Source organism: Colossoma macropomum, unplaced genomic scaffold (genome assembly GCF_904425465.1).
Source record: "Colossoma macropomum unplaced genomic scaffold, Colossoma_macropomum, whole genome shotgun sequence".
In the NCBI taxonomy this organism is placed as follows: Eukaryota; Metazoa; Chordata; class Actinopteri; order Characiformes; family Serrasalmidae; genus Colossoma; species Colossoma macropomum.
The window spans coordinates 24,174,805-24,199,382 of record NW_023494803.1 but is presented as its reverse complement, the minus strand read 5'-3'; the positions used below and the strand labels follow the sequence as shown (position 1 = coordinate 24,199,382).

Genomic DNA, 24,578 nt, shown 5'->3' with positions numbered 1-24,578 from the left:
CTCTGTCTTTCTCTTTTTTTTTTATTGTGGCTCACTTTTCTATTTGCCACACTAACAACATGTTTTGGATCATCCACATTTATACTCTACCACTGTTTCACAATCATGATTTCCACTAGAGGGCATCCTTGCTGTACAGCTTTGATTTGAACACCATTGGCTGCTTGAAGCATTTAGCCTACGGATTTAGGCATTTGCACATTGAGCTAATAAATCTTCTGTATTGGTGTAACTTCCAAAAAAGGTTTTATACCAATGTGCAGAGGAACAACAGAATGATATCATAACCTTTAACCCGCCTGAGTCAGATTGCCAGATGATTTATGATGGTGATGATGATGGAGCTTATTTTAAGACATGAGAAGGAAGAAAGATATGCTATCAGGAAGTTCAGAATATGTGACAAATGTTAAGAGTTGTAGCTCACTAGTCGAATATGCATGCAGATCTGCTGGGCAACATGAATAGATGTATGAAAGCATGTGTAGTGATACTGATATTGTCAGGCCGGAATTTAAATTCAGCTGTTTTTTCAGATCTTCTGTGCAATTCAATGGCTGAGATGTATCCAGTCATCCACAGATGTTCGATATGAATTGATACATTGATGAAAAACTTATTGACTCAGATTTCTTTACAAGTCATGGTGATAGGAACCAGGGGGTTTGATGTCTACAACACAAATATAGCCATTTTATTTACTGTTTAAAACAATTAGCAAACCTACACGTGTCTTCTGAGTTTATATATTATGTTGGTGATTGTAAAATTTAAGTTTTCTTTGAGGATGCTTTTGCCCTGCACGTATCTTCCTGCCATGAAAAAAATGCAAAAAGAAGATTTTTTAGCCCAAAATTGTGTCTAACTATCCTGAAACAATGTCTCAGACAACATGCAGCTTTTAGAGACATTAAATACTTCAGATGTCTGGTTACTATCACCACCACTGTGAACAATTCTAAATGGGTAAGTTCCTCCAGAACAGAGCATTTCACACCAAAACACTGCGGATGACTTTCTTCAACTTTGGATAAATCTGTGAAATGTCTGTTACTCCTGTTACCAATATTTTAAATCACAGTGTTTGATTTTGACTTAAAATGTTCCATGTGATTAATGGACAGTGCTGTGAAAAAAGAATTTGGCCCTCACCCGATTTCTTCTGTTTTTGCTAATTTATCACACTTAAATGTTTCAGATCATCCAGCTAATTTTAATATAAGATAAAGACAACATGAGTAAACACAAAATGCAGCTTTTGAACGATCATTTATTGAAGATAAAGATTTATTCGAAACTTGTATTACTCATGTGAAAAGGTAATTGCCCCCTAAGCCTAATAACTGGTTGTGCCACCTTTGGCAGTAACAACTGCAATCAAATCACTACGTGTTTAAGGTCTTGCCACAGCATCTCAATGGGATTCAAATCAGGATCTTGAAATGGTCACTCCAAAACCTTAATTTTGTTTCTTTTTGAGCCATTCAGAGGTGGACTTGCCTCTGTGCTTCAGAGCATTGTCCTGCTGCATAACCCAACTGCGCTTTTGGTAACGAACAGACGGGCAAACATTAGCCTTCAGGATTTTCTGATTGCGAGCAGAATTCATGGTTCCATCGATTATGACGTCCAGGTCCTGCAGAAGCAAAGCAGCCCCAGACCATCACACTACCACCACCATGTTTGGTGGTATGGTGGTCTTATGGTGGAATGCGCTAGATGTATCGGGACCAATGTCTTCCAAAAAGTTCCACTTCTGACTCTTTAGTCCATAGAATATTATCCCAAAAGTCTTGGTGGTCCATTAGATGTTTTTTGGCAAATGTGAGATGAGCCTTTGTGTTCCTTTTGGTCAGCATTTGTTCTCACTTTACAACTCTTCAATGGATGCCATTTTTCTTATTCTCATCTTTCTTATTGTGCAATCATGTACCTTCACTGAGGCAAGTGAGGCTTGCAGTTTTTCAAATGTTTGTCTGGGTTCTTTTATGACCTCCTGGATGAATCATTGATGCACTCCTGGGACTGTTCACCACTGTTCCAAGTTTTCTGTGTTTGTGGATAATGGCTCTCACTGTGGTTCGCTGGAGTCCCAGATCCTTAGCAATGACTTTCCAGACTGATTTCAGTGACTTTGTTTCACACATATATGTGAATCTCTTTAGAACAAGGCATCATCTGCTGCTTTTTGAGATCTTTTAGCCTGCTTTACATTGCCAGACAGGTTCTATTTAAGTGATGTTGAGATTCAACAGGTCAGCCAATAATCACGCCTGGGTGTGGCTTGTGAAATTGAACCCAAAAGACAACTAAATTTGGTTAACAGGTTGATTTAGTAGCTAAGGGGACAATTACTTTTTCACATAGAGCCAGGTAGGGCTGACCAGCATTTTTCCTTTAGTAAATGACATCATTTAAAAACAGCATTTTGTGTTTATGTGGGTTATCTTTTGTCTAATATTAAAAGGAATTTGATGATCTGAAACATTTAAGCATGACAAATATGCAAAAATAAAAGAAATTGGGAAGGGGCACATACTTTTTCACAGCACTGTACATCCTCTGCAGTTATTAGGGCTGTTTCTTGCTATAAACATATAAGCAGGTCTTAAACCACCAGAGAGCCCCTTGAGGATGTGGTATTTATTTCATTTATACACTTACTGGCCACTTCATTAAGTACACCACTTTGTCCATTTTATCAGGTCCACTTACCATACAGGTGCACTTTGTGGATCTACAATTACAGAAAGTAGTTTGTCCGTTTCTATACATTATTTGTGAACCCCTTTTACTCTGTTCTTCAGTGGTCAGGACCACCACAGAGCAGGTGTTATTTGTGTGGTGGATCATTCTCAGCTCTGTAGTAACACTGAAGTGGTGGTGGTGTGTTAGTGTGTGTTGCACTGGTATGAGTGGGTCAGACACAGCAGTGCTGCTGGAGTTTTTAAACACCTCAGTGTCACTGCTGTGGTGAGAATGATCCACCACCCAAATAATCAATTGAAGAATTGTTTTATTTTCTTTACCTCTCTTTCCTGATCAAAATGAATTAAATATTCGTTTTTATTCAAAAAATATTAGGATGGGGGATGATGAAGGGGGGGCCCCCCAAGTAGGATAACGCTTAGGGCCTTCCCACCAAATGTTCAGAAATGGCCCTGGCTGTTATTTACAACGCAATTGTTATAGAGTTCAGACTAAGTTAGTTTATCATGGTCATAAGAAAACCTTGTTTTTATTTTTTTAATCTATTTTTCATTATTCCTTTATATATTCAGAAAATGAACTAATAGAAATTTATATATAATAGAAAAGTAAACTTTTTAGTTTAGGTTACATTAACAGATTTTTTTCCTTGTCTGCTGTAAAGTAAACACCTGAGAGAGATGAGGTTTTCTTACCATGCTGATGATTTGCCCTCCATCCATTTACCACCCACATCCAATGGGATCCAACTCAGAACCCTAAACGATCATCTCTAATAAAACAAGCTTGGTTTACCCATTTAGAAAACACTATAGCTGAGATGGGGCTACTTGAATGAATGACAGTGAAATGCCCTGAGCTGAGGGAAAGTCCGTTCAGAGTAGAGACCCTGAGCCAGAAATAATCAGCCTCATGAAGAGGTAGCACACATTAGCCAAAGAGCAGAGCCCTGTGTTCCTCATTAAACAAGCAGAGATGTGAGAGGGATACCTATAAAGAGAGAAAACAGACAAGGAAGGGTTGTGATAAGGGGCTATAATTGGCACCAACTGAAAAGAAGCAACAGTGGCCAGATTCACTATGGAAAAGCTTCAGAGCTCAGAGCTTTCTGTGTGTGTGTCTGTGTAGAGCTCTTGAAGATCAGAGAATTTGTTGGGTGGGCTTTGGAGTGCTCCGCTCTCATTGTTTTCTTTGTTTTTCGCTGTAAGACCATTCGGAGCGCCAGCCGAGCAGCCTCTGAGGCCCAGGCTGACGTCACGCATCACATTAAGCATGCCAGGACCATGACCTCTCACATTTACATTTTTTAGATGTTTACTGCATGACAGAGGCAATTATATCAACAGTTTTAGTTCGACCCAATAAGGAATACAGTTTTACACGTCTTCTCACTTCTCATACAAATTTACATTCACTGCTAAGTGAATATGCACAGTATTGTAAGTTTTAGACGTAGAGGTGTTAAACCTCAAGGTCTTGCACTGCCACAGCTGTTTGTGTCAGTGGTGATTTCAGCTGCAGCTTTCTAAGAACATCTAAGAATTTCTAAGAGTTTTCAGGGCCATGCAGCATTCAGAGCCACGACTGCAAATAAACAGAATCTCACTGGGAGGCCTTTGTTTGTTTTTACTGGCTGTGAAGAAAGTATCAGGAGCTGTACTGAGATTATCAAGCAGAAAGAGATCAGGAGAGAGTCTGAAAGGCCAAAATACTGAACAGATATCCTGTACACTGCAGACATTATTTGGCAGCTTGAAGCCTTAATGTCCAGTGACAATCACCACTTTTGCATTATAAACACTATAGTATATGTCAAAAAGTAACCAGACACCAGGTAATAGACGGACGGGTGTGTTGTAACAGTTGCTAAAATGTCTGGTTAATCAAGGCAAAACACAATAAATTCAATACAATTCTGTCATTTGACCTAGATGAGATTACCAATCTAAATACATAAAAATATTTTCATCAAGATAAACATGATATGGAAAAACAGAGTGTCACACATGGCAAATTTATTTTTGACCACAGAGTAGAAGAGCAAATGTCGGCACAAAAATTTTTTAAAATATATTTTAACATGACATCTATAGTACATTTCTAATGAATCTGTGCATAAAAACTTACAAGAAATGAACTGTTTTTAATTTGGTGGGTGGGTGGGAATGGAGCTCTGTGCAAATTCCAAAGAAAATGTGTGTCTGTCCCTCCAGAGTCTGGACCAGGACACAAAGAGGATTCATAAAAAATAAAGATTAATGTCCGCACACTGTTTTCACTAAGATCCTTCGTTTATTATAGCAATTTTTCCACCACTATGGTCTTCATCAGGCAAAACATCCATGTAAAAAAGGTTAAGTTTATTCTGGGGCCAGGTAGTGACATTACAGAATTACCTGCCCATCAGCATTCACATGACTGAAAACATACAAAATATGAAAACAATGACATCAAATTCAAAATATATAGCTAAAGATGTTCATCACCCAAGTATAAATAAAAGTAATGAAATAATGAATTACTAACTGAGCACCAAACTGAGCCATTTACATAAAAAGCCCGTTATAAAATTCTTTAGTCCATATGGAGACATAGTAGAAAGAGTATATATCCATTAGCATTCAAGTTTTTTTTTTTCTAGATCAGGAGAGCTGGGAGATTCGCCTACTTTCTCAATGCAAATGTACCTGAGTGCATTGATTTTATGACCAGCTAGCTTACAATGACCTGCTATGAGGCTGTGCACATCATCAGTTCTAATGTTACTGCAATGTTCACTCATACAGGTATGCAAAGAACTTGTTTTATTTTTGTTGATTTTTATTTTTCTACATCATTTAAACAAGGTAACTGTTCTTTACATTGTGTAAAAAAAAAATATGATGAATGAACCAATAGAAATGCTACAAAATTACTTGGAATAAAGCCTCTTTTACCTTGACTTGCAATGAAAGTTAAGAATGTTTTTGCCTTCTCCTGTAAAGTTACTATGTGTCATGTTGTGTCATGTTGTGTCATGTGTCATGTTGTGACTTGCTCTCCCCTACATGTAAAATTATTACATATTGACATGCTTTAATGATCTTCTGATGAGTAAATTAATGCATTGCACTCTTTGCCTTAGAAAATATGAACTGCCCCAAGTACAAGAAACAGCCCACTCGCAATGAGACAAACAATCCCACAGAGGTTTTAGACATGTGGGGTGGACTGTGTTAGACACATCTTTTATCCTGTGTGTGCGTGCGTGTGTACATGTGGACTTGCAAGTGTCGCTTCCTGTTACATATCTTTGCCTTTTTATAGATACAGTATGTGTATGTGTTGGTCTGTGTGTGTAAATAAATGACGGTGGTTTGGAATGAAGTATACGAGAATGGCCGCGTGAACTGGGATGACTAAACTGTGAACATTTCTCTCTTGCTATAAATATGACAGATTGGCTTAATACTCACATGCAAACATGACTCATCACTGCATTACCAAAGGACACTGTTTCTCTGATTATGAAAAAATTATCATGTCATCTGTTTATGACTAGAACACATTAGTTCATCTATTTCTCTTTTTTCCCATAAGTGTACCCTTATATTAAATTCACTTCTAGATCTCTAAAGGCCAGTTTTGTGAATTTTTATCTATAAAATAATATTAAATAGTACTGCACTAACAAAACAGTATTTAGAACACAAGGCGAGACGTCTCATGATGATAATTCATTCTTAACTTTAGGCTGCGTAATGCTTATGAATTGTTTCCATACATAATTGTGAAATTATATTAACTGATCGGGGTATGCATCATCTCCTTCTGAACATAGTTTCACATGGTTTAACACTGGTTAAACCATGCGAAACTACCATTCACTTACCATCGTTGTGTAGTTTTATGTGCCAAAAAGTCATAGTTCTTTTTTACATTACCATTTAACATATTTGTCCCTTTGGATTAAACAGGCTGTTTTTGTTACTATGCCTTTAAGGCTGATTGATGTAAATGAGCTCTGTTCTGATTGGCTACCCCATGTTGCGCCCTATTCAAAAAGCAGTCCAGGCTAAAACACTCCTTAAAACTTAAGTGTAAATGGGCAGGCTAACCTCCTGTGTATATATGTCAGCTTTAGTGACATCACAAAAAGGCATATATGGACTGGGGAATGAATCCCACATATCGAAACTCTGATCTTTACATACTACATCAGACCCTCACATTTCAAAAAAGTGGGAAAAAAACTGATATAGGCCCTTTAAAGAAATGGTTCACCAAATATAAATTTTTGCTTTTTCAGGGCGAAGGTGAAGACCCTCTGCTGTTCAGTAATTCTGTTACTCAGGGGGTCTGTGCCCTGTGCTCTCTGCGTGAGAAGTCTGCTCTATATGTTCCCTCGCCTCATAAAAGGCCGGCACTATGGGTATTGTAGTATCACTCCTTGAGTAATTATGCCTCCACTGCGTTTCTTCTGCTTAGAAATGAGAGACTTTTTATCCTGAATAAAATGTTTTCACTTTAACAAATAAGAGCTAAGACGCCAGAATTTTAAGTCACAAACGACTGGAGCGTCACAGGTTTCCGCGCGGGCGGAACTACATATCCCAGACTTCCGACTCTTTCGTGCTGCAGTGTCGTCACTGCGGACGTGTAGATCAGATCACTGTATATGGGGATGCGGAGCTGGTGAATGATATGGTTTTCATATAGTTTGCGGTTGTATATTGTTGTTTATTTTGATAAATGGTGGCCGTCACGTTTGACCCAAGTGGTCGGCTAATTCATTTTGGAGCGGGGAAGAGTTTCGGGTGGTCTTTAGAAATCTGCTGGAGCTCCGCGCGGAACACTTGAACTTGAACTCGCTGGCTAACGGTCACGGCGAGAGCGGCTGCTGTGGGTTTCAGGCTTCGGGCTTCCCTCTTCTCTCTCTCGGTATGATGCCTCGGGACAACATGAGCTCCCTCGTCCAGAAACTAGCCAGACAAGCCCTCGCCACCTTCCACAACCACGCTTCTACTGCTGCGGCTGGAGAGACCAAAGCATTCCTGGAGAGCCTAAACAAGCTGAGGAGCCTGTTGGCCCAGGTGAAGGCGGCAGATTTAAAGATTGTACCCCGATACGCTGAGAGCTCGGCGGCGCCTCACGCGCTGGGTCCTCCCGTCACCTACATGCACATCTGCGAGACGGACGACTTCAGCATGGGGGTGTTTCTGCTCAAACACGGGACCTCCATTCCCCTTCACGACCATCCAGGAATGCACGGCTTGCTGAAAGTTCTGTACGGCAAGGTCAGGATCAGTTGTTTTGACAGGTTGGACATGTCATCTGAGAGTGCTAGCGGGGGGCAGTTCAACCCACCGTTACTGCCCTTCCAGAAAAGCTCTCTAAGGCCCTCTGTGCGTCGGTCAGTTGGGGAATACACGGAGGAGCACGCACCGTGCGTGTTATCGCCGCACAAGGACAATATTCACCAAATCGAGGCCGTGGACGGGCCCACCGCCTTCCTCGACATTTTGGCACCGCCGTATGACCCGGATGACGGCAGGGACTGTCACTACTACAAAGTGCTGCAGCCGGGGTCAGAGGGGGCAGATAAAAGGGCAGAAGGTCAGGAGCAGACCCAAGTGTGGCTCATGGAGATCCCACAGCCCAGCGAGTTCTGGTGTGGTGGTGAACCTTACCCTGGGCCAAAAGTTTCTCTGTGAAGGAAACCGCCTGCTTGTATGACTTAACACTGAAAAAAGTGAAGCATTGAATTGACACTATTCTACTGTGTACATAATTTCCACATGAACAAAATAGATCAACACAGTTTTGTCATGTATGTACTTGTGGCAGTAGTTGTGCTGATGTGATGTATTTTTTTAATGTGGAAATTATATAAACATTAGAATCCAGGAAAAATCAGTGCATCACTTTTTCCACCCGCAGTGTAACCGTTGGCCGTGGAAAACCTCGACTGCAAGAAAGACTGGAAGACCATGAAAATTCAGTTTCCCCTTATCTCGGCAGTTTGTGTGTGTGCTCCTGACAACAAGTTGGACTGTGGACTCAATGAGCAACTTCATGTTTTTTTGAAGTGTAACAAATCTGCTGCTGTCTCACCATATCAGTTGTGATTTGGCCTGTCTGGCTATGAAGGCTCCTTTTGCCTGCTTTATTAATGTGTATAAATATTGATTATTTCAAAGCAAATTTGATGCTTCGGCTCTTTATTTGAATGATGGTTTCCTTGAGTCAGAGAATTAGGTCTCTTGTATTTTATGTACATGGAGTGTGAGGTGGAACAGGAGTGTTTACACGGTTGGTGGTACATTAACAAAGGTTTCCAAGGTTTCACAACCTTAGCATAATATTTTATCTTTGATTTTAACTGAGTGGACTCTGTCCTAGTTAGTAAGCTACATTTGAGTACATTCCCCAACGTTAAACTGATGAGGCCAAGCAACTGGGACCAATGCTAATTGTAGATGAGGAATTTTTATGTGCAGCTTGCAAGTGAAGATCATTATAGCTCGACCCATGTTCATTTCACTCTGAGCCCAAATCAAACAAGGAGCTTTAGAGTAGCAAATGAATAACAAGATTTAAATTTCTGGTCATCTGCAAGTGAATCAAGGCATTACTAGATTTATTACACCTTTGAAATGTAACTTAAGTTAGTGTATGAATAGGGCTTTTATAAAAGAGGGAGGGACACAACTGATGTAATTTAGCTTGAAGAGCTGCAGTTGTTTTGGAATCACACACATTTGGATAATCTTTACAAAATCTCAACAGTTGCTGCCAGGTTATTTTAGACTAAATGGTCTCCCACTATAGTACCATTAAAAAGTATTTTGGATTCATGTAAAACATTCCAATATTCACTTTGTTTCTTACCAAATGATAGGCCCCTATCAGTAATTCTCAGTCCTGGTCCTGCAGTACCCCTGCCCTGCACATTTTAGGGTCAGTTTCCCAGACATGGATTAAGCTCAGCCTTAAAGTAAATTGCAGTGCCAACTGTGAATCACCATTAGATGTTCTTTTTAGTCTGGCCTGGGTTTAATCTGGGTCTAGGAAACAGGCCCTTGGAAATCACTGAACTAATCCACGAATAATCCTTTTCAGTATTGAATTTGGTGTGTCAGAGCAAGAAAATGCACTACAGTTTACAGTGCAGGACCAGACAAGAGAGGCTATACTGTGCAGTTTGTTTGACAAAGAGCCCCCTCTAGTGGTTTGTGTATGTAATGCATGACTGCATAAATCTCTGCTGTTCTTGCCACAACCACCAACTTCTGTAAAGAATCCAGTCTATGTTTATTTGTCCATTTACAACACAAGTAAATTAGCTGCAGGTTCACATCTTGTAACAGATCTTGCCACAGGTCTTTTGTGTACAGAACAAATGTTAGAAGGACACACTAAGAACAAATCAAAGTTCTGAATAAAGGCTCAGTTTCCCAAAACAAGTCAGCACAAAAAAGTAAGAGCGAGCATCATACTGACACTTCAGATGACACTAGGCAAGTAAAGAATAGGATGAATATCTATTTCTTGCAGTGATCCGTCCACATCTGAAAACGAACATGGACACTAGCAGCGCTAAAATTTTTAAACAGTAAACTTTTTAGACAGTTTAGTTACAAGAACGAGAATAGACAGAGCTTGAAACTTTTAACAGAAGCTTCTACAGTCCAGACCAGTGCTTCTCAACACTCAGAAAAAGAAACTGTTAACCATAATTTAATTATGCATCACTTTTTCACTAAAATAAAGTCAACTTATATGGGTTTAAAATGCAGTTGAAACTAGGGCCTGACTGATATATCAGCTGACTGACCGTATTGGCGTCCTGGCGATTTATCGGTATAACGGCACAAATCTCGCTGATAGGCCACCGATATTTAGTGGCTTATTTTATAGTGTAAAAAACAGTGTTTTTGTATTTTAATCTCCTTTTTATGCCTCTATTAACTTCATTTCTCAAAGCTGTTTACTTGAATATGTAAAGAACATGATCTAACAGCTGAAAACAGATACTCAACACTTTAGTCACCATTTTTGTTACTCTGATGAAACAAATAAATAATCCCTAATCTGAATGTCGTAACTACTCTAGCAGCAGATTTTAATGACGAGACTTTGAATGCATTGCCAATGAGACATTAGGTACAATAGGGGTAACTAAAAGTATTAGAGTATATTGGCCAGTATTACAAGGAATTTTTAAAACTGATAAATCAATATCAGTATCAGTCAAAAATTTCCTATTGTTCAGGCCCTAGAACTGGCATGTCAAACAGGGGACCTTCTGGGCCAAAGTGCTGTGGAGATCAGCGTTTACCTTCATCTAACACTCTGAATTCAGTTCATGAAGGCCTTGCTAATCAGCTGATGAGCTGAATTAGGTGTGTTTAATGAGGCAGTGTGCTGAAGTCTGCAGTGTTTCGGCCCGCAAGGACTGGAGCCTGACACACGTGCCCTAGATTAAATTAAATTGCTGTTGAAAATGAATTTTGACACACTGCAGTTTGTCAAACAAACCCCTTGTTTCATTTTTTGAGTGAATCCTGATTCTGGAGTACCCCTGTCCTGAACATCTGAACGTTTTCTCTGCTGCAACACACCTGAAGGACCTGTTACTCAGCTGAATAATTGGATCAGTTGTGTTAGCGCAGAGAAAACTCCAGCGTGTGCAGCAGAGGGTCATCCAGCATCAGGACAGTGACCCACTGGTCCAGACTTACAGTGAAAAAGATAAACACGCTCACACGCCGAGCTCACGTTAAAGCTGCCTTCACGGCTCAGCGCAGTGCTGTCCCGTGCTGATAATAACGGAGGCTCGTGCCATATGTGTCCAGCAGCAGCTGCTCCTTCACCTCGCGCCCTCAGCGGGCGGCTGCTGCTGCTGCTCCTGCTGGTGCTGCTGTTGTTGGCTCGCGCGCTCGCGCCTCTCGCTCTGTCTCTGGTGGATCCTCGCGTGGCGTCTGCGCTCGTCGCTCCTGGCGAACTTCCGGCCGCACAGGTCGCACGCGAATGGCTTCTCGCCCGTGTGCGTGCGGATGTGCGTGGTGAGGTGATCGCTGCGGCCGAAGCTGCGCATGCAGATGCGGCACTGAAAGGGCTTGTGGCCCGTGTGCACGCGCACGTGGCGCGCCAGCTCGTCGGAGCGCGAAAAGCGGCGGTCGCAGCCTTCGGCCGGGCATGGGTACGGCCTCTCGTGCACGGGCGTCTTGCACGCGCGCGGCGGGTACCTGCGGGGGCGCGCAATAGGGCGCAGCGGGGCGGCGTGCGCGAGGGGCGGCGGAGGCGGGAGGAGGAGGCGCGCGGGCGCCCGCGGACCCTCCGCGAGCGTGAAGTTGCGTATCGTGTTGAGGGGCGTGAGGGGCGGCGGGGGGACTCGGACGGACTCCAGCGAGCACGAGAAGGGCTTTCGGTCCTGGAGAATAGGTGGGACGTCCCGTGGCCCACTGCTACTCTGATAAAAGCCCCCGTAGTCCGGCAAGATGGAGAAGAGCGCGCCGTCCACCGTGGGCTTCGGCGAGGAGGAGTAGGACATGGCGCACGGGTGCGTTACAGCGCACGAGGTGGCGGAGGAGTACGCGGAGGGATCCTGATAGACATCAGCGCTGCAGGTGTAGGGAGGGGGCGGCGTGTACATGTGCTCCATTGCGGAGGAGGGGGCTTTTCCGGGCCCTTCAGGGGGCCCTGGAGCCCCGGAGAGGTCTGTGGGCGCTGGCGAGGCGGAGGAGAGCGCGGGGAGGGCGGTGGTCTTGCCTTCTACCTCCGCACACACCAGGCTGATCAGACCTTCCTGAGTCCAGCTGCCCTGCGCGAACTGAGAGTCAATGGAGATTTTGCCCGTGTAGGAAAGAGGCGAGTTCTGAGGTTCTGCAAAGTCCAGACTTTCTTTCTCCACGGAGAAGCTGTCAGCGCTCAGGCCACCTGTCAGGTAAGAACAAACGAAGACTTACGTTAAATCAGTTATCAGGATGTTACGCCTTTCCTTTTTAGATAATGAGGCATATTGTAGTGGCAGGGCTCAGCAGAGAGTGAGGGGGTTAGGGGTGCAAAATCATGCTCAAGTAAAACTTACGATAAATATATAAAATGACGAGTCAAATAAAAGTCAAAGCAACCATCAGGCACCAAAACTACCCATGTAATGAGTTCCCTATAGAGCTGGAAAACAGCCCAGACTCCCCAACAGAACAGACTAAAATTAAATTAAACACAAAAAATTAAAGATGCTTATGACTAAAGTGGAGCTGAGGAAAGGGTAAAATTCATTTGCTCAAAAATATCCCTGTATATTCAAAAGCAAAAGTAAAAAACACAAGTAAACAGACGAAAACGCTCAAGTGGTTCCATTTGATCGGCATATGGAATGAAATAAATGTAGGCTAACTAGTTGCTGCCCACATCTGCAGCGTTCACAGTTCATTCAGAACATTCAAAACAACTATTTCCGCAGTAAAAAAAGTCGGTTTAAATACCTGCTGTTTATTTGCTGACATTGTTTTACTTGAGGTTTTCCAGAAATTAAGACCCCCACCCCCCACCTCCAGCCTAAAAAAGTCCAAGTATTCCCCAGAGCGTGGTCTGTTGATAGCTTAGCTGACTTAACTCGACCGTTCAAATCTCACACAGAAACAGAAACAGTGACGGCTCAGAGAAGCCCGGACACGGCATTAACCGTCACTGAATGAATCTCCCAGAATCTCCTGGAAGAGGCTGAGAGACGGAACACCGCTACACTCGTTTAACAGGTGAAGAGGTGGAGTGGCTGGTCTCGGTCTTACCTCCCGCCGCCTCACTGAACTCAGAGCCGTTTCCCGCGTCTACATTAGCAAAGCCGCTGGGTAATGATGAGGGGATCTCATCCATGGGGTACACCGGGATGGAGCGCAGGAACTCACTGAGCGACTCGGCCACTTTATCCACAGTTTTAGTCGTCATTTTAAGCCGCGGAAAAGTTGCTCAGAATCGCTCGGTTGTGTGAATTGGAGCAGAGCAGGCGCGGGCATTATAATTCAGCAGGTAGGAGTGAAGATGACAGCGGCTTTACTGGACATGTTGGTTTGGGTTGAAGGCCTGTTCGCCTGTGGTGGATTCACCCTTCAGCTGTCGCATGTCTGATAGATAAGTGAGCCCCGTGTGTTAGTAGCGTTTAAGAGGAGGCTGTGGATGACCGGTGACGTCACTGACCATATAAGGACATGAGCTTTAAAAAAAAAAGAGCGGGTTGGGCTCGTAATGGGCAGCGCCGCTGACGACAACACTGGGAGCCCTTACCTCGCGAGCCGTGATCTTCCATGCGTTATGGTGGTGTTTTCCAGACTAACTCGGAGTTACTCTGACAGCCTGCACGCTAAACGGCAGTTTGTATGTGTGTTTTTGTTTTAATTTGCTACTCGCTGTTTATTTTTTTCGTTCCTGACGAGAGGTCTGCTTGCCAACTTTCTTAAACCAAATGCATGCACTGTCAGGAATTCCGGTCAGGTCACCCCCATACATGGGTTTCATCCGGTGACCCAAAAACACGCCCTTCTCGACTTAAATGGAAGGCATCCGGGAAAGTCGACACGGAAAAAATATCGTGTTGTGCCGAGCGTACGTCCCGCTGCAAAACCACAATAAAACGCAGTCATGGCTTCCCTGATTTAGTGGAGGAAAGTTGTATTTGAATAAGTTTGGAATCTTTTTCAACTTCTGGAGTGCTAATGGGAAAAAGGAGCTATCAACAGCCTGTTGGTTGCTTAATTGTTTAGTTTTTCCGGCAGAGCACTGTCACTGTCCTAAAGTAGAATTTTAAACTTATTGGCTTATTTTGAACCTGCTTGATTGCATCCATTGAGGCTGTCCAACCTTTCAACTGCCTTCTTTTGGAAATGGTTAAGGAGCCTGTTTGATTCAGTGCCTTCCACTTACAGCCATGAACTGCTCCAATGAAATGAACTTATAAATATCTCCAATGTGAGCGGAGGGCTAATGTGCTGGAGCTGTAGGACCAGATGAGAGGAAACTGAGGTGTTTGCTGACAAAATATCTGTATTTTGTGCCTCCTCAAAGGAACTGTTACTTTAGATTGCTGCACAACCAGAACTTCCAACCAGCTGAGGCATCTTATGCCAGGATTAACTATTTTATTTGTTATGGTACCCTTAGGTATCATAAGTAGAATTTGGGAATAAATTGTTTAGAAGTATTCATTCTCCCCCTGTTATACAATGTTAGATATCAAAGGTTTGCATGTGAACCCACACCTCCATTCCTCACTCTCACAATTACAGAACTCACATATTATCACTTTTTGATAGTTTTAATAAACTCTCATATCTCCAAAATGGCAACTTTACAGGAAAAAGTGAAAAACAATGTAACTCTTATGAAATAAAGATGCTGTGCAGGTACATTTTTTGTTCATCAAGGTACAAACAATGTAAATGTACCCTAAAAGGTACAACAGGTCCAATTTTGTACCTTAAATAAGTTTTTACAGGTGAAAAGTACATATTTGTAGTTTTTCATAACCTAACGTTTTAAAACAGAACAATAAAGTAAAGAGCCTGGAGACGAGACGGGGTGTGTGGAGCCAGTACAACTTAGAAAATGTAATTTCACTGGATTATGGTACAATTATGTTCCCTGACCAAAGGTATTGAAACCCCAGTGACAAAATGTTTACTGCCCCGGTGACAGTTTAGTATCTTTATTTCTGAGAGTGTACCAAAAGATTTTATTCCAAGTCATCTGGACCATTTCTATTGGTCCATTCATTATGAAATGCTTACACAGTATAAAAGTCAGCTGCCATCGCTCATGATGAAAAATGACTAAATAAAAATGGGAAATACCAGGGTTACAAGGTGTTTATATGATAACGACAATGTGTTAGTTTCATAGTAGTTACCACATAATTTATGAGCAGGTACTGAATGACAAGTCCTAAGATTAATAACAGAATAGCAAGTCTGTGGTTTAGGGGGTTAACAGCAGTGGGTAAACATATCATAACAGAAGTAATGGGGAAGATGACATGGGGTGACGTCTTGAGTGAACCCCACCTAGATTGGGTCTGGAGGGCAACTTTACACCCATACAGCAATCCCAGATTGCAAGATCACTTCTCTCTTCCTTCTTCAAAAAGGTTGACACACACATGCGTTTCTCTGACACAGCATCCAGCCTCTTGTGATTTTTATTTTTTTTTTGCTTTTCTTCCACCCTGATCTATTTTCATCAACAGTGGCGTGAGCAATTGAACAGTTGCTGTACTTGTGATCCAGACCTAATTTTTGAAGCCACCCACACTTAGAGAACAACCCCTTCTCCTTGGATTCTCAGCCACAGCAGAGGCCTCCTCTCCTCTCTTCTCTGAATAGATTCTCCCTCCTACGGCTCTCCTCTCAGCTCCCTCCTCCCTCCCCCGCTCCCTCACTCCCTCGCTCCCTCGCTCTCCTCCCTTCTCACACGCCCACATACACATGCATGCACATGTCTCACCAGCCTTCCACACGGAACAAAGTGACGCAGCCAGTTTTATAAGTAGTCTGTGTCTGTGCTCAGGACTACATTTTATTCAACTTGTCCTAAAGGTTAAACAACGTTCCTAATAAACATATTTTAATACTACCTATCAGCTCTCCTGTTCAGTGTCTTAGTGTCGTAACTCAAAGGCCTGTTAACCCCTTAAACTGCAAGCTTCATTATTCAGTTATTAATACTAAGACAAACTCTTCAATAATTATTATACATTATTCTTTAACTACTATAAACCTATTGTATTATAGCTCCATGTTTTTTTCAGTTTTTATGTTTTATTCAGCCTGTTATGTTATCTGAACAGTTCATGATCAATGGGCCAATAAAAGTGGTCCAAAGTGACTTTGAATAAGGGTCTTGTTACATTAATGTACATTGATCTTAAAGGGTCTGTTCCATGAAAAAAAGAATTTTCTCATTTCTTTGAAAAGAAAGAATTTGATTTAGTATGTGAATGTTAAGGTTTCAAAACATACTGTTCACTCCCCAGTTAAGCTGTAAAAACAAACAAATCTGTTTTGAATTCATTTTTTTTGAATTCGTTTTTGTGATGTCACCAAAACCAACACACTGACATACATCTGCCTCTTCAGCCCACAGCAGTTTAGCCCTCTGATTCAAGCTGAAGTTCTGAGGAGTGTTTCAGCTCAGACTGCTTTTGGAATGAGGCCCAAAACAGGACAGCTGATCAGAACAGAGCTCATTTGCATATATCACTCACAGTAAAAGGCACAGGAACTAAAACTCTTATTCCAAGGGATAAAGAAAGGTTTGAAACCAATCTTCTAAAAAGCAATTTGGAACTTAAACCACACAAACATTATAAGTGGATCTCATCACAAGCAAAAATATAAAATAGAGGGAAAATGTAGGATAGGTGCTCTTTAAGTATTTAGTCATCTGAAGGTTTTCTGTCATCTGTAGAGTTGCTGGTTTGAAGATTGGAGGTATCACAAGTAGGGACGGGAAAAAGAAGCAACCCTTTGTGATGCATCACAATTCTTTTTTACAAGATTCTGCTTCGATGCATAAAACATCAAGATCAAGACTTTTACATAGACTTAGGTTTACAGAGACTTTTTGTTCTTAGTTTAAACTCCCCCAGACCTAAACATTGTAAATAGTTTATTAAAAATAAAAAAGAGAGTATATTTTTGCCTCTGAGGTCCCGTTTTGAACCATGGATTTTAGTAACTTCTTTGATATGTTTCTGCTAGGATGGAGAAATGAATTTTGTTGATTTTTAATATGCAAAAGATGTGCTGAATTATTGTGTATAAGAACAAGGCCTAATTTAACCCTTGTGTGGTGTTAGGGTCTGTGGGACCCATTTTCAATGTTTACCAAAAGAAAAAATGATGTGATTTATTATTATTTCAACCTTTAGATTCCTTGGCCTTGGCTCATTTTCTGTGAAGGACATATAACACATTTTCAATGACTTCATACTGTACACCCCCGTTTATATTACACATGTGGTGTTGGGTGAACCCGCGGGAAATAAAAGTGTGGAGGTGCTGTGTCCCTTTACTCTGTTCTCCTCCTACATAGCCTGCTGTTAGTGTGTGTGTCTGTGTGTGAGGGTGAACAACATGGACAGGCTGCTGACTGACTACAGCTGCTAAAGAGAACCCTATGCTGGCCACTTGTGATATTTTAAACATCTGGTATTTTTACATAAATTGTTATGGCTGTATTGATTTAAAAAAAAAACAAAACAATAATGCAGTGGGTCAACCAGACCACTGAGTAACAAAAACATGAACACCACACAAGGTTAAGATAAACATTTATACATATGTATCTTATATATAATCTTAAACATTAGCAAACCAGTTAGCTTGCTAGCTTATGTGCTGTAAAATTAGAGGCTAATAACAATGATTACTAAATTTTTATTAAAAAATAATGGGTAATTTGTGTATTGCTGATGACTGGATGTTAATCACTGTTAGTTTGGAGTATTAATAAGATACATTTTAATCCCACAGAACGTCTCAGAATCCAACGAGACTGACCACCTCTTGTTTTCTAGCTAAAAGCCAAAAAATGGCATAATGGTAGTACCACTTTATCTTTCAGCTTTTTCTCCTCATCTTCTCTTTTTTGAGACATGATCAACCACTACCCCTCGTTTGAACATCTTAGACAACATAATGATAATTACAGTAATAATTCAGCCTTGGGGCCCCTCAGCAGTTGCTTATGTTGCTTATTAGGTAGAGCTGGTTCTGGGATCCATATACAGACCTTTGTATTTTAAGGGTTTTTGTTATTCATTTTTCAAGTAGCATTTCTGTAAGTTGCACTAGATAAGATTCTGCTAAATATCATAAATGTAAATGTAGAATTTTGAAGTGTGAGGGAGATTTGTGTGTCTGTGTGAAAGTCTATGTGCGAGGTAGAGGAGACGAAGGCCATGGAAAGTTTTTAATCCCAGTAATTAGAGAGCCATGTCACTCACAGATAAAAGTGATGGCCTGTACACACGGTACTTGTGTGTGTGTGTGTGATGCAGAGTGTGTGCAGAGACGGCTCACTAATGAGGCTTCGTCTCCTCACCCTTAAACACACACTACATTAATTCCCCTCCTGTCGTCTGGGTTACTGCAGTGCTGATAATAGACCCTAATCTGAAAACGCTATCATCAGATGAGCTCTTTAATATCCTCAGGCCTTCGGGTTGTAATGACTTTTAAAGCGAATGTGTCTTCTCTTCTGTCATTCACTTAATCAAATATTTGTAGTCTGAGAGGGGAACGTCTGAAATCCATGGCATGCTATTTACAGTTTAGGCCAAATCAAGTATGGCACAAACTGGTATAGATAACTACATCTCACATTATAGATGCTGAAGTTTGAGAATGTGACTTTCTATTTTTGCAGTGCAGTTTGTACAAATGCACAACATGGCAGGATGATTAACAATCACGTTGGCTCAAAGTGTACTGCATAGAAGAGGTGGGCAAAACTTTTTTTTTTTAGGGGTGGGCAAAACGTCATTAATATTGTGATAAATTACATCACAATATGCTTTTGTGAGTATATTGTGGTTAACATCAGTTCACACTTACAACCGTTCACAACAGTTCTAGGACACTGAACAGCTGATTGTATCATAAAAAGACAGATTTATATAAATGATGAAGAAATTGTAAACAAACAAACAAACACTGTGCATAAACTGCATATTATAGAAAGGGTAGCTCCAGTCCTGAAATCTGATTGGCAAAGCTGTTATACTCATGCAAAGTCACTGCTATACTGTGAATAGACTGTTCTGCTGCTTACATGGACCACAAAGTATATTAATAGATGATGTAAGAACCTGATTTTGTTTAAACTGAGGGGCTGATAACTTGTTTTCTTAACAACTAGTAAAGCGGACAAAACAGGTTAAGCTACTCCTTTGTTAAAATTCAGTGTTAGGCTTTAAACTGAGGTATTTACTGATTTTTTTTTATACTGTGATTAAAAAGTATACTTATAAGGCAAAGGTATCTTCATTAAACACTGATATTTTTTAATTTATTTATTACATGACAAAAAAGAGGGTGACTGAATGTTCTTGTCTTCTTTCAGTAGTCTATGGTTGCCTGGCAACAGTAACCATAGTCTAAACAAAGTATATTTTGTGGTAGAGGAGTAGTTTATTGTGATTATTATTAATTCTAGCTTATTGTTTAATGAAAAATTGCATATTTCATTGTTATTTATGTTGTCACTCTTTATTAAAGCGATGAGCCAGTTGAGGCCATGCATTACAGTGATTTTACACAGATGTGGCTTGTTGCTTTAGTAACTAAGAGCTGACTGGACATCATACTATTATGCAATCTTACTTTATACATTTGTTTTTACTACTTGTTTGTTTCTTCTTGTGCTCCATCTAAAATAGTTTATTTTTGCAAACACTGAACAAAAATGACTGTACTCATAGTTTTTCATAGTGGTTTTTGTATGGCACTGTTGTTTTGCTGGTGGATTTTGTCAGTTCCAGCTTGCAAACCTTAGAAAAACTATTGTGATACATAGTCATGTTTCATAAAAACATCTTCAAATATCATAATGTTATTTTTTTCCAATCACCCACCATTACAACCTAGGAGTTTAGTGTAATAAACCCTTTGGCACCCTATTTTGTGCTTTATAACTGAGATATGGAACCATTTCAGATTCACCCATGCCTGCACTTATCGCATTGTTGGGGGCAGTGCTTTAAACCCACTCCAAATGTCCTTGTCCTTTGTTTCACGCCCACAGGCACAAAAATGTATTCCCATTGTGTCAGTGTTACCAGCTTCTTTTTGGATTTCTATTTTAATCTATTAGAAGGGAATATGCACAAGTTAATAGTATATGTAAAAGATAAGGCCTGCTAGATTATAGAAGTCATAGAAGTTTGGTAATATAGGTAATATATAATACAGGTAATGTAAGTGACATCAATTAAAGCATGTTTTGGTTTATGTGTGAAGATATGACCAAAAGAAAAATAAAGCTAAAGAGACTGTTAGTTTAATCTCAACATGGTAGAGGTTTAGTCCATGACCTTTAATTCTATAGAAATTATAGTATTTGTATATTATTTTGTGTGATTTTCTGATACAGCCTCTGCAGCCCCTCCCTGTGCCCTGTACGCCCACGCCACGCCATGTTGGGGTGAGTTCAGTGACCGTTTTGTTTGCGTACGCTTTGGTGCCGCATGGGGGCCTGACGACCCCTGCACATGACGATTAATCAAATGTCACAAAGCGATTTCTCTAAACTACATTAGGCCTTTCATAATACACCAAACCTCTATTAAATACAGCCTTTTTTTTGATACACCACCACATTCAGACAGAAGCAAAATGGTCCATTGAGTACTATGTGTAAAGTGATACTGCTTAAATTCACCTTTTTTATTTGTGTAATTGAATTCGATTCCTGATTTCACTGATTATTGTTATGTGTATTATGTGCACACCTATAACATCCTGGATTTTAAGATGGCATAGAGAAATAATTTACAGAGCCAGACACTTTGTTTAGCTTTTACCTTTTCAATTCAGCTGCTACTTTAACAAAACTAGTTAGAAACCAAAATAATAGTCAATAACATAGCATGTTTTTTCTCCTTCTCTGTTTCTGGCAGTAGTATGTCCACCATGACAGGGTTTTCTCAAAATATTTACTTAGTGTCTGGAAATAATTGGGCCTACTTACGTCTTAAAATTAGCAACTCATTTCAACATAGAATGTTAAAATTTTGTGTTAATAACTCAAAATCAGTCACAATTGTGAGAAAGTAACTCATTATTTTGACATACTAAGTTGATATTTCAAGAAAATAAGTAATTGTTCCAAGAAGTCAATATTTCAAAAAATTGTGATACTAAGTAACTGTGAAAAAAAGTCATTATTTCAAGGAAATAAGTCATAATTTTGAGACACTAAGTCAACATTTCACAAACATATTCATTATTTTGAGATACTAAGTAAAATAATAGAAAAAAATTATTTCCGGACACTTGCAACATTTTGAAAAATTAAGGTCATTATTTTGAGATGCTAAGTCAATATTTAGATATACTGCTGCTGAGTGGGAGGAACAAAAACCATTTTTTCTCCTCTACCTGGCAGGAATGGGTGTCCATACACATGTAACCTTTCATTGATAATCCAATAAACCAAATGTTTAACACTTACCACAGTTGTCATTTGTGTTAAAGGGCCTCTTTCAGTCCTCCTGTGGATCTTTGGTTTTTGCAGTTAGAAATCTCAGCTTTGAGCTCCTCCACTGTCCAGGCCTTTCTGCTCCAACACACATGCGTGCGACTTACACTCACACCACATGCACACACACCAGTAGACCTTTAAGACCGGGACTGTGTACGTTTCCTACTCACAGGACTAAAAAAATCAGACAATGAGTTTGTTCCCACCTCCAAACAGCCTCAGAGCTGAAATTGTTATGATAATGAATAGGGTTTGGGAGAGCCAGTAGAGTGGGCCAAAAAGAGGTTCATTGCTGGGGGGGACTCCGTAGGTGTTTGGGTCACATATGCGCACCATGCTGAGGGCGTGGTTTCCTAACAGCTGGCCCCTGGGTGACAGGACTCCACAGTGGCCCCAATAAAGCAAACGTAAGAGCACAGGTCCTAAACTGGAGTTGTGTTTTTAACCCTGTGGTGCTGAATGTTAGAGTTAGAAAACTTACACAGTCTTAAACAGAAAGGCCAAGAACTGACACTGCTGGGGAGCCAGCATCTTTCTCTTGAAAAGCTCAGGACTGGTTGTAAGTCTAGAGCCTGAGATGACACAGCAGCAAATACACAGTCATGTACAACAGTGTTTCAAATATATGAAATATTAATACTAATATACAGTGCATAAACTTTGTATCCACATTTTTTCTGAGTACATCCAAATTGTTGTAATTGAACATAATTCCAGTGATATTTCATTCATAATTCATATGTATATTATGTACACATATAATATACATATTATACATATTATAAATATTATCTAAACATATTACTAATAATAATAACAACTTAAATGTCCATTAAATGTCCAAAAGAGGTGTCTCAGTACAAATCTCCTCAGATTACCACCTCAAAATATTATTTAAGGACTAAACGTAACAGGCTAGTAAAATTCATGGAAAAAAGGCTGTGATATATTCTAATGAGCGAGTGGAACTCTGGTTTGGAAGCTGGCGTGCCCCCGTCACCCTGAGTCCACAGTGCGTGGGTGGAGAGTGCAGGAAGATGGATGGCCAAGCCTCCAGAGCGTGATGGGTATTGCCCATGTCATCACCAAGAAACAAAGACATAAAGCAGCAGGATGGATTGCATGGGGGTGTTGATCATTAAGTGTAAAATCGACACCGGCCCACGGAAAAATCAAGATTACTGCTCTAATGTCCTGCAACTCCTTCTTTGTACTACTCTTTTTTTCCTCATCCCACCAGTATCTGTTTTGGCCTCTTTGAGATGTTTTCTCTTATGTCTTACCCATACTTCCTGGTGAGAAAGTTGGTGTGGGCATTTACAAGCTATTCCTTCATAAAATAAAACAAAACAACAAAAACCTTCAAAGACGAAACCTTCAAAAACAGAGGTCACTGTTACATTACTCTCTAATTACATACTCTGTCAATGCTGAGGTCTCTCAAAACCTTGGTACAAATGGTTAATCTTCCCTTTTATGATTTTCCATAATTTTGCTTTTATGAAATTTGCTCCATACCGTACAACACATATTTTAGTATATGATATATTATTGGATAGTAGTTTTGGACAAAGCAGTTACTCTTAGTGCTGGGTGTTGCTCCTCCAAATCTATAAAAATGCATAGAGCTGATCAATGGAATACTTATGAAATATAGCTTATGAAAGCAGTATAACTAACACACTGGAAAGTCATGCTGCTGCATTCAGCAACTAAAACAGGCACTCTACAATAGTTCTACACTGAAACCATCCTGAAAGAAAGAACAGCACTGACACTGTTATTTACATATATTGAGTACAATAGGCCCATAATTTGATAGACTACATCATTACAGCATTTAAAGTTAGGACAAATACAAGTTCTTTCTTTTAAAAAGTCTTTTAGACTGACATCATTTAGTGTCAACTGAATGATGTACCAGCGTTTGTTGGTAAGCAGTAGTTAAATTTACTCAATTCCATGTATTTGAGCAGAATTTTGAAGGATTTTCCTGCATATTTTCAAATTTCAACTTATGCTGATCAGCCATAACATTAAATCCTTGTTTCTACACTCATTGTCCATTTCATCAGCTCCACATAACACATAGGAGCACTTTGTAGTTCTATAATTACAGACTGTAGTTCTTCTCTTTCTCTGCATACTTTGTTAGTTCATTTTCACCTTGTTCTTCAGTGATCAGGACCCCCACAGGACCACCACAGAGCAGGTATTATTTGTGAGGTGGATCATTCTCAGTACTGCAGTAACACTGACATGGTGGTGTGTTAGTGTGTGTTGTGCTGGTACGAGTGGATCAGACACAGCAGTGCTGCTGGAGTTTTTAAACACCGTGTCCACTCACTGTCCACTCTATTACAGTCCCACCTTGTTGGTCCACGTTGTAGATGTAAAGTCAGAGACGATAGCTCATCTGCTGCTGTTCAGTTTGTGTTGGTCATCCTCTAGTTCTTCATCAGTGGTCACAGGACGCTGTTGGCTGGATATTTTTGGTTGGTGGCCTGTTTTCAGGTGTTTAAAAACTCCAGCAGCCTTGCTGTGTCTAATATCTGACATACATTTAAGGCTCCAGCAGATGGCGCTACAAACCAGCGGTTTTTTTATCGGGCAGTAGACAGACGAGA

At 40.5% G+C, this 24,578-nt stretch overlaps 2 protein-coding genes across 2 annotated transcripts; one reads left to right on the top strand and one right to left on the bottom strand.

Moving 5' to 3' along the window:
• The first annotated feature begins 7,321 nt into the window (after nt 1-7,321).
• Nucleotides 7,322-8,892, top strand: adob (2-aminoethanethiol (cysteamine) dioxygenase b). The gene has a single exon (XM_036593692.1). The coding sequence runs from the start codon at nt 7,632-7,634 to the stop codon at nt 8,400-8,402; it is 771 nt and encodes a 256-aa protein (XP_036449585.1). The 5' UTR covers nt 7,322-7,631; the 3' UTR covers nt 8,403-8,892.
• Nucleotides 8,893-9,986: 1,094 nt separating this feature from the next.
• Nucleotides 9,987-13,834, bottom strand: egr2a (early growth response 2a). The gene is made up of 2 exons (XM_036594024.1): nt 13,488-13,834; nt 9,987-12,630 (listed from the first exon to the last, which is right to left on the bottom strand). Exons 1-2 carry the CDS (start codon nt 13,642-13,644, stop codon nt 11,561-11,563), a joined length of 1,227 nt encoding a protein of 408 aa, XP_036449917.1. The 5' UTR covers nt 13,645-13,834; the 3' UTR covers nt 9,987-11,560.
• Between the last annotated feature and the right edge of the window lie 10,744 nt (nt 13,835-24,578).

Coding starts and splice junctions, on each gene's coding strand:
- adob (XM_036593692.1), top strand. CDS start 7,632: ATGATGCCTCGGGACAACATGAGCTCCCTCGTCCAGAAACTAGCCAGA.
- egr2a (XM_036594024.1), bottom strand. CDS start 13,644: ATGACGACTAAAACTGTGGATAAAGTGGCCGAGTCGCTCAGTGAGTTC. Junction 12,631..13,487: donor GTTCAGTGAGGCGGCGGGAG/GTAAGACCGAGA, acceptor CTTACCTGACAG/GTGGCCTGAGCGCTGACAGC.